The sequence below is a fragment of the Crinia signifera genome, unplaced genomic scaffold (assembly GCF_055691185.1).
Source record: "Crinia signifera unplaced genomic scaffold, ASM5569118v1 HAP2_SCAFFOLD_563, whole genome shotgun sequence".
NCBI lineage: Eukaryota > Metazoa > Chordata > Amphibia > Anura > Myobatrachidae > Crinia > Crinia signifera.
In genome coordinates this window covers 39,031-49,967 of record NW_028142456.1, presented here as the reverse complement: position 1 = coordinate 49,967, position 10,937 = coordinate 39,031, and the positions used below count along the sequence as shown (strand labels likewise).

At 48.6% G+C, this 10,937-nt stretch overlaps 1 protein-coding gene across 1 annotated transcript; it reads left to right on the top strand.

Annotated features, from left to right (window-relative positions):
• Positions 1 to 766: 766 nt before the first annotated feature.
• On the top strand, positions 767 to 4,965 carry LOC146055752 (uncharacterized). Its single transcript, XM_083168309.1, has 3 exons — positions 767 to 913; positions 3,043 to 3,464; positions 4,384 to 4,965. Exons 2-3 carry the CDS (start codon positions 3,045 to 3,047, stop codon positions 4,777 to 4,779), a joined length of 816 nt encoding a protein of 271 aa, XP_083024435.1. The 5' UTR covers positions 767 to 913; positions 3,043 to 3,044; the 3' UTR covers positions 4,780 to 4,965.
• Positions 4,966 to 10,937: the final 5,972 nt, after the last annotated feature.

Below are 10,937 nucleotides of genomic sequence, written 5' to 3'. Positions count from 1 at the left end.
AGTGGGTACAGGAGCAGACACAGGAGTCAGTGAAGGAGCGGGCACAGATGTAGACTTCTGCTCCACTGCAACCACCCTGGTCTTCCCCTGACTCCTTTGACCCTTGCTACCGGTACTTATGGGGGTGCCTGCCTTAAACCGGTATTAGCTTATCGCCGTATATGGTCTCCACCAATACTGCTACTACCTTATCCACCCCTGGTTTGGCAGGATCCCCCTGCCCCTCACCCTGCTGGGGTGGCTGATCCACCTGCATCCCCGATTCTGCCTTAGGAACACCCTCCCCCTCCATTCCTCTAATTTCCTCATACAATGGGTGGTCCCCATTTTCCTCCACCACCTCCATATCCCCACCCTCACCATTTGGGGGAAATATCTCGCTTGCGCCCCCACCCTGAGAGACCTACCCCACTGCCTGATCAAATTGAGCTTTTAACCCCTCCAACTCCACCACTTTATCTGACAGAGTCTGCTCCAATCCAATCAATCCCTCGGTCAGCACAGGCCTGTGTCTGCTGAATGCTTTATTTCTCAGCTTCTTCTTGGCTGCAATAGTAGCCTTCAGTTTACTCACTTCCTTGTCCAACTGTTGTAGCACATCAGCAATTGGGGACTCCTCAGGAGGCACCCGAACCTCATCCCCGGCCACCTCCCCCAAGTTCTCCCGCGGGCCACCCACCTCCATCGGCTCCATGCCATCCAGACTGCCTGCAGGGTCCTCCGCCAGCTGCACATCTCAGCGTACACACAGCCGCGGTCACGGGATCTGCCGCTTGACACTGTGCACCAGCGCCGACATCAATCACAGAGAGCGACGCTCCAGCCAGGATCTCCAGCAGAGAGCCGATCACTCCCCTCTGCTTCCATCGTCCGCGCCTCCCATTCCAGGAAATCCACTCCAGGTTTCTGCACGGTAGAGACTAGATCCCCTTCAGTTACAGTTACTGCCTTATGATATAGCACTTTATTATCTAGTCTCTACCTTATTATTTGTGTCTACATCCCCTTCTGTTATTGTACGTTTTGCCCCCTTGCTGGTCAAGCTGAAGTGGATTAAGCAAATTTAATAAAATGTGTCTAGAACCACTTCTGATTTTGTACCAAGGGGGGTGATTCACTAGCATTTGATCCCCAGTCTAGTCGTGCTGGGGACCGATGGTGTGGCTCTGTGCATATTTGTGCATGTGTAGTTTCGCAGTGGGAATGCCTTCAGCGACTAGCACAGTCGCCAAGGTGTTTGTACGAGTAGGGGAGGGTGGCGGGGGTGGACACCGGTCTTTGGCAGAAGAATGCCCAGCATTTTATGGACGCCCCTGTGAAAACTCTGGGCATTCATATGCCTACTGGGGGCGGAGTGCTGATGGCACATGACGTCAGCGGCCGCCTCAAATTCGTACAATCTTACTTTTATCTATGAAGAGTAAGAATAATTATTTGATGGTGAGCGACCATCAACTGTTTTTCTTCTGTTATGCCACATGCGACGGGGTTAGGGTTACCAAGTGGATTTGGCGGTGGGGAGCGGCCGTGAAGCATTAAGTCACTAGGCAGCGGGCGACTGCTGTTTAACTAGTGGTGATGAATCGCCCATCAAAGTACAGAAACTGAAGTGGATCTAGCTAATGTTCCATATTGTGTCCAGAATCACTTCTGTTTATGAGATACAAAATTTGAAGTGGATTTTGCCTACTTTACAGTTTGTATCTAAAACCACTGCTGTTTTTGTTCCACGAACACGATTTTATAATGTGTGTCTACAACCACTTCTGTTTATGTAAGGCCTGGTACACACCAGAACGATTAGGGCACGATTAGGGCAAATTTAGACGGTTGTAACGACGGTTGTGCCTGAATTGGTGCACAATCGTTTGTATTTTACTCACGATCCTGGTTGTTTGCGATCGGATGCGCGCTCCGGGCACGTCGTATGTCGCATTGGAGATTTTGCCTCCTGCAGCAGAATCAGCCGATCCGACCGCTAATTGTGTGCTGATTTTATGCACATTGTTAGCACATTGTGTGTGCTTCCGTCGTCGCGACCATCCATCCGATCCAGGTTGTTTACGCCAGAGATCCCGGACACTCCCACCGCAGCCATATTGCCTCGTGGATGCAGCAGAGATCACACGACGTCTGCTCCAGCGTGCACCGGACTGCAGGTCTGTTTCTGTCAGCCCACCGCAGTCCACCTCACCCCCCCCCCCCCCCCGTGTACCCGCTGCCCACCAATGTGTATTGCTATCAGGCCACTGCAGTCCACCTCACCCCCCCTGTGTACCCACTGCCCACCAATGTGTATTGCTATCAGGCCACTGCAGTCCACCCCACCCCCCCCGTGTACCCGCTGCCCACCAATGTGTATTGCTATCAGGCCACTGCAGTCCACCTCACCCCTCCCGTGTACCCGCTGCCCACCAATGTGTATTGCTATCAGGCCACTGCAGTCCACCCTACCCCCCCGTGTACCCGCTGCCCACCAATGTGTATTGCTATCAGGCCACTGCAGTCCACCTCACCCCCCCCATGTACCCGCTGCCCACCAATGTGTATTGCTATCAGGCCACTGCAGTCCACCCCACCCCCCGTGTACCCGCTGCCCACCAATGTGTATTGCTATCAGGCCACTGCAGTCCACCCCACCCCTCCCCCGTGTACCCGCTGCCCACCAATGGCAAAGGCCCCAGGTGCATTATGCCACCACAGCCCACTATGCTCCCCTGCAGCCTACCCACTACACAGTATGCCACCACAGGCCACCCCACCCCCCTCCGGCCTACCCACTACCCAAAGCATAATGTTACCATCCAGCTGCCCTTTTGCAGGGGATGTTCTCCCAACCCAGGATTTAAAAAAGTTTTGTAAACAAAATAGTATAATAATATTTATTAAAATTTGTTTAATAATTTTAAAACAAAACATGTATTATTAATAATAATATACAGTGTATTGAAACATATTTATATATACTGTTTATATAAAGACAACTTGTTTTGTCAAAAAGTATGTACATAGGTTTTTTCAAAATCTATTCATTTTTTGCAGAAATGGCCCAGGCGATTGCAAAAGAACACGAATTTATAGAGGCGTTCATAGAGAAATATAGGGAGCTGGACTGCCTTTGGAAAACTAAATCAAAGGAGTACAGCAACAAAATTAAAAGAGCTCAAGCGCTTCAGGAGCTGGCCCAATTCAGCAAGAGCTACAATCCCGAGGCTGATGCGGACTGGGTCCGTAAAAAGATACAGAACTTGAGGACCATGTTCCTTAAAGAACACAAGAAAATGCAATCGTCCAAAAGGTCCGGTGCAGGAACTGCAGATGTATATGAGACGTCGTTATGGTACTACAACCTGCTGACCTTCACGTTGAGCCAGGAGGTGCCAAGGTCGGGACTCTACCTAATGGTGGAGAGTGAGGCAGACGATGTGTTTGTGGGCCTGGATGAAAGTTCCCAGCCGTTGTCGGTAAGTACTGGTCCAATGTGTATACACCCCTTCCTCCTTTGTTTGTTTTAGGCTCCTATAGAGCATTCCTTTGCAGTCCCATCATTTTTTAAATGTGGTCTTCCTGCCAGGGGACAGCACCAACGCCATTGAAGTACTCCTTATATTGGTCCCTGACCTGTTTGGCTCTTGCTGTCCCCCGGTACTGCTGGGCCGGCGTCTCCAGGGACACGATTGGGGCAACCTCCCTGGGCTCGTCTGAATCCTCCTGTGGTGCTGGTCCTGCCGGCCGATGGGCCCTTTCTTTGCGCCGAAGTAGATTGTGCAGGACACAGCACGCCATGACGGCCCAGTCGATTTTATCCAGCCGCAGGTTGATGGCTGTGTGGAAAATGCGGAATCTACTAGCCATAATTCCAAATGCACTTTCCACAAGCCGCCGTGCCCTGGAGAGCCTGTAATTGAAGACCCGTTTGTCGTGGTCAAGACCACGTTTGGCATAGGGCTTCATGAAGTGTTCATGAAGCCCAAATGCCTCGTCCGCCACGAAAACAAAGTTCAGTCCATGCTTCGTTTCTTTGACTGTGGGCAAGTGCAGAGTGTTGGAGGCGAGCCTCTGGTAGAACTTTGTGTCCTTCAAAGTTCCACCATCTGAAGCCCGCCCATTCCTGCCGACATCCACAAAGATGAATTCATAGTTCGCATTAACCACAGCCAGCAGCACAATACTGAAGTACCCCTTGTAGTTGAAGTAGTAGGAACCACTGTGGGGTGGCTGATTGATGCGGACGTGTTTCCCATCAATGGCTCCTCCACAATTAGGGAAGTTCCACGCCTCGTCGAATTCAGCAGCGATGTTTTGCCACTCCTACATGGTGTTGGGGAACTGGAACAAAAAAAAGGAGATGTTAACTAATTGTTGTTATTTTCTTTTCAACAGACAACAAGCACAGAGAAAGAGGTTGGCCACACCTCAACCCCTACCCCAACCCCATCGCCAACCCCTGAGCCACCTGCAATTGACTCATCGGGAACAATCTGTGGAGTGCCGGAAACCCCCACCCCGCCACAACTATTCACAAAAAAGAAAAAACGCAGGACCAAGACAGTCCCTGACCCAGACCCGGATGATGATATACTTATACGAGCAGAGCAGGTGCTGCGTAGGCCCCCTGACCAGTATGACACCTTCGGCAAATACGTGGCTGAGTGCTTGCGGAAGTTGAATCCGGAACAACAGATGGCGTTCGAACGTCTCACTAGCGAACTCCTGTTTAGGGGCCGTCTTGGCCATCTGACAATTCAAACCAAATTAGTTGGACTTCTCCCATGGTAGGAGACGCCATCTACTAGTAGTGCCGTACCCTCACCAGCACTTGCCTCATTGCCTGAAACCACCCCACCGAGTGCGCAATCCTGTACCCAACCGGCTACACCTCCTCGCTACAGTCACCTGTATACATCATTGTTGGGTGACAGCACGGACCAAGAGGAAACACCGGTTTTACAAGATTTATAAGCACATTCCATAGAATTATTTCAAAGTTGGCATGGAGTAGTATGGCACACGGTGCTTGTCGTGGAGATAATGGCTATGGTGACCTGTTGCATACCGCAGAACAATGTGGCCAGGACCATTGCATCTGCGGTATGCAACAGGTAATCGTGATGGCCCTTTCATTTTCTGCGCTACAAGCACCGTCTGTCATACTGCTCCATACCACAAGGCAATGAGGCATTGGTTTGGTTTTATGTTAATACTTGTTAGGGCACTTTGCCTAGGTTTTATATATTATGTGTGTTTTTGCTATCGGTCCATGCATGGAGCAGTATGGCACATGGTGCATGTTGCGCAGACAAAGAAAGGACCTTCATGCTACTGTGGCGCACAGTGCAGAGCAATGGGGCCGGGACCAATGCTTCTGTACTATGCGCCATGCATGCATGAGGGTGCTTTCATTGTCTGCGCTACATGTGCCGTCTGCCATACTGCCCCTTAACGCACGGCAATTAGGCATTTGTGTGGTTTTATGTTAATTCTTTTACTTGTTAGGGCACTTTGCCTAGGTTTTATATATTATGTGTGTTTTTGCTATAGGTCCATGCATGGAGCAGTATGGCACATGGTGCATGTTGCGCAGACAAAAGAAAGGACCTTCATGCTACTGTGGCGCACAGTGCAGAGCAATGGGGCTGGGACCAATGCTTCTGTACTATGCGCCATGCATGCATGAGGGTGCTTTCATTGTCTGCGCTACATGTGCCGTCTGCCATACTGCCCCTTACCGCATTGCAAAGTTGATAAACATTTTATAGCAATATTTAAATAGACACAAATCACTTTTTAAAATTATGTGAACTCAATGTGCAGTATGGCACATGGTACATGTGGTGCAGACAAAGGACATGGCCACGTGGCGCATAGTGCATATCAATGGGGCCGGGACTATTGCATCTGCACTATGCGCCACGTGAGGTGGAGGGGACATGCATTATCTGCGCTACAAGCACCATGTGGCATACTGATCTCTACCTCATGGCAGACCAGAGCCATTACAATTGTTTTATTTTTTTGGGGTATTTGCATTACTGTTTTTGCACTTTTTATATTTATACTTTAAAAAATACATTTATAAGTATTTTTGAATCTCACGGTTAAATAATTTAATTAAAAAAAATAATGTTTTCACTACAAATGTGTGCTGCATTTTTCCTTACCTTGCAATACTGATGCTGCAGGACCTTCACAATCGCTTTACAGATCTCCGGTATAATCAGGCCCAAAGCTTGCGGGGAGATGATGGCTCCAAACTTGAGGTCCGCCAGCGATCGTCCTGTTGCCAGAAACCTGAGGGTCACCACCAGCCGGTCCTCAGCAGGGATAGCCATGCGGTACTTGGTATCCTGCTTCTGGATGAGGGGGGTGACGAGACGCAGCAGCTCCTGGAAGGTCTCATCGTCCATGCAAAGAAAATTCCGATAATCCTGGGGATTATTCTCGTGAATCTCCATCAACAGGGGCATATGAGACCGCGCCTGTCGGCCTAGGAGCCACTGCTCGGTCCAGCAGGACCGAGCCTTCCTACGCTGGGCCCTCATCCTCCTCACCCTGAGCACAGCGTAGGAAAGCAGGAATTCTTGCTGGAAAGAATCCATAATGCAAAAAGCAGAATGGGAAAAATAAAAGCACACTTTGTAATGCCAGGCAAAAACAAAGCAGACCAAAATAACAATGTGCAGCGTTCAGCAGGTATACACCAAGCCTCACTAGTCACAAAGCAGAAATTAGGTCCTTTAAAATGGCTACTGGTCTTTGTACCCCCTCTGCTAGCCCAGCCCTTATTCTTTGTATTCTTTGTCCCCCCTCTGCTAGCCCAGCCCCTTATTTACATGTCAAAAACGACCATGGCCAGTGCACACACGATGCACTCACGATCCGCACATCCGATGGTCGTACGACCGTCGGGAGCGATGTCTACATCGTGAGTACATCGTTTGCAAAAGAAACACGATCGTTAGCACATCGTGAGTAGGCCGCGGGAGAGCGCTCCAGGGAAGTGCACGTAAAATCGTTAGCCTATCGTTAGACGATCCTGATCTTTCTGGTGTGTATAGGGCCTAAGTTTTAGCCCCCCTACTGGTCAGATACAAAATTTGAAAGGCATTTAGCTCAATTTATATTAAAAAGCATAGTTCCCTTTCTGCTAATGTACCTGGCAGATGCTGACTTTTACTCCAAAACTCATTGGCTGCGCCTCAGCAGAGTGTCTCCCCGGGCCGCAATTGGGAGTAAAATATGTGCTATAGCGTGTATTTGCGATCACTGCACAACACGCCACCACCTCCCATTGGCCAATACACCAGGTCCCCTGACATGACCCTGGTGCACAGGTCGATGCAAATGGAATCAAATAGGCGGTTTTGAAAAATATCTGTGATTGCAGCCAAAATGGGGGCAGTAATGCCCCTATTTTGCGGCTCTACTGAAATGCCTTTTGAGCTGACCCTGGACATAGGCTTGTGTGGAGAGGCACAGGAGAAGTGGGTTGTATAAGGTTATATATATTGGGGGAAATTTACTACGCTAAAATCATAACAAATAGGTGTATTCGTATACAACAACACACCTATTTTTTACAAATTCGATTTACTTTCCCGAAAATACGTAAATTTGTATTCATGGCACATTTGTATTTGTATTTAAAAGTACGAATGTATACACCATAGACAAAATACGAATAGGAATCGCCATTCAAAAGAATGGTGATTCCAAATTTCCAATTAGCGGCGGTAAACTGCTGCTAATTACCAGCCAAATTCGCCACGAAAATACACTTAACTTTCCTGGCATATTTGGCAGAAGCCTGCATGGATCAGTCAGATCCATGCAGGCTTCAGTGTAAAAAAAAAAATAGAAAAAGTAAATAAAATGGCGTGCCCTCCCCCCGGGCATAGCCAGCCTCAGACTCAGAGCTGGTCCTGGTTTAAAAAAAAAAATCAACCCTTTCCCTTATTTTTTAAAACCAGTACCAGGCCCAAGGGCCGGTTCTGGCTCCAAAAATACGGGGGACAAACTGAATAGGGCTCCCCCGTATTTTAAGAACCAGCACCAGGCCCAACAAGCCAGCAGGGTAATGTCACAGATGGGGACACTTATTATAGAAGGTCCATTATTCCCCTGACCGCTCAGCCTGGGCAGGGGTCCTGGGGAGTATAAATAAAGGGGTCCCCCCTCCAGAATTTACCTACCCAGGCTGAAGCCTGGGGCTGTCCCCAATGCCACCTTTTTAGGTGGGCATCGGGCTGATAAATGTGGGTAAAAAATAGTCCCAGCAAGCCTCCCCGTGTACAGGGACTTGGAGAACCACAAGTCCCAGCATTCGGGGCATTAAATGGACCACTGGAACTTGTAGTTCCACAGCAATACAAATAGTAAAATAAACACACAAACACACCAGAATAATAAAACGTTATTCCATACATAGCCCTTTCATACAGATAACAAAAAAGGTGGTTTAGAGATCTCTGCGCTGCTTATCCTCTCATTTGGTGATGGTCAGAATTTTTGACTCAAATAAAGATGTTTTTTTCCTTTCCCACGTTTTCACCCAAGATGTTATTTCTTCAGTGTAAGCCGAATCTCCACATATGGGGCAGGAAAGAGAAACAGCAAAAGAACAGACCGTCAGACAAACTCCTTTAAGTAAAAAGGTAATGGAATAAAATCCAAAAAAAAAAAAAAAAAAAAGGGGGATCCCAAAATCCCAAAGTGGATGGCTTACACGTGCTTACAAGTATAGCGTGTGTGACAATCCTATCTGGGTATCTTTAAGGGACCACCAATTAGTGCTCACAACGATATTGGCTTACATGTGCTTACATGCAAGGTGTTTGGGATACACATATAAAGGTATCTTTTGCTGACTTTCCATAAGACCACCAGTTATAGTGCTTATAATTGATATTGGCTTACATGTGCTTACATGCAAGATGCTTAAGGTACACACAAAAAGGTATCTTTTGCTGAAGTCAGCAAAAGATACCTTTTTGTGTGTACCTTAAGCATCTTGCATGTAAGCACATGTAAGCCAATATCAATTATAAGCACTATAACTGGTGGTCTTATGGAAAGTCAGCAAAAGATACCTTTATATGTGTATCCCAAACACCTTGCATGTAAGCACATGTAAGCCAATATCGTTGTGAGCACTAATTGGTGGTCCCTTAAAGATACCCAGATAGGATTGTCACACACGCTATACTTGTAAGCACGTGTAAGCCATCCACTTTGGGATTTTGGGATCCCCCTTTTTTTTTTTTTTTTTTTTGATTTTATTCCATTACCTTTTTACTTAAAGGAGTTTGTCTGACGGTCTGTTCTTTTGCTGTTTCTCTTTCATGCCCCATATGTGGAGATTCGGCTTACACTGAAGAAATAACATCTTGGGTGAAAACGTGGGAAAGGAAAAAAACATCTTTATTTGAGTCAAAAATTCTGACCATCACCAAATGAGAGGATAAGCAGCGCAGAGATCTCTAAACCACCTTTTTTGTTACATGTACTTGTTTGTTTTAGCAGGTTGTAGTTGCTAAAATTAGAGATTCGTGCAGCCGCTTTGAGGTGAAGCGCCGGTTGTTTTGTAAATTTTTCCTGTATGATATATGTTCCTTTCATACAGATACCTATGTTGAGCCCGTAGGTAGGCCGCCATCCGCCGTCCTGAAGAAATCCTTTGGGTACCTGTGAAAGGAAATCATACTCACCAGGTCCTCCGGCATAGATCAAGTCCTCTTCATTCCAAAGTAGAATCCAGGGGACTTGGCAAAAAAAAACAAAAAAAAAAACGAGCTAAATCCGACACCAAACAGGACTGACGAGAAGCCGCACGATGACTTTACATTGTGCCGCTCCTCCTCCTGAATGCCGCTATTGGCCACCTAGCGGCCAATCAGGAGGAGGAGACGCAGGATGTAAACACATCCCCAGCTTCTCCTCATTACGGTTTGGTGTTTGGTTTAACATCTCACTCCCTTCTCTTTCCTACCTCTAACTGAAAATCTCCCCCTTCCTCTTTCTAGCTATTTCCCTGACATCCCACTTCCCCTTTTGTTCCCTGACATTATCACTCTCTCTTGATACTGTCTCTTTCCATGATATTTTCTATAACTCATGCTTGCACTCCTGTCTCCTGTCTGTCGCTTAGCGTGACCAACTCATCCCTTTAATCCGGGACACATATTAATTACACAGGTTCTGTGGCAGTTTAAAACCAGGTGAAATGGAGCCTTGAGGTGTGGCAGTTTAAAACCAGGTGAAAGCCAGCCACAGAACCTGTGTAATTAATATGTGTCCCGGATTAAAGGGATAAGTTGGTCACCCTAGCTGGGCCCCAAGGCGGAAGTGGGCGGGGCCTGGCGCCCTTCAGCCCCTTGCCATGCCCAGGGTTGCCCTGGCAACTGTTGCTGGCCCCCAAAGCGGAAGTGGGCGGGGCCTGGCGCCCTTCAGCCCCTTGCCATGCCCTGGGTTGCCCTGGAAACTGTTACTGGCCCCCAAAGCGGAAGTGGGCAGGGCTAGGCACCCTTAAGCCCCCTGCCATGCCCAGGGTTGCCCTGGCAACTGTTGCTGGCCCCCAAAGCGGAAGTGGGCGGGGCCTGGCGCCCTTCAGCCCCTTGCCATGCCCTGGGTTGCCCTGGAAACTGTTGCTGGCCCCCAAAGTGGAAGTGGGCGGGGCCTGGTGCCCTGAAGCCCCCTGCCATGCCCTGGGTTGCCCTGGCAACTGTTGATGGGCTCCAAAGCGGAAGTGGGCGGGGCCTGGAGCCCTTAAGCCCCCTGCCATGCCCAGGGTTGCCCTGGCAACTGTTGCTGGCCCCCAAAGCGGAAGTGGGTGGGACCTGGCGCCCTTAAGCCCCAACCATGCCCAGGGTTGCCCTGGCAACTGTTGCTGACCCCCAAAGTGGAAGTGGGTTGGGCCTGGCGCCCTTAAGCCCCCAGGG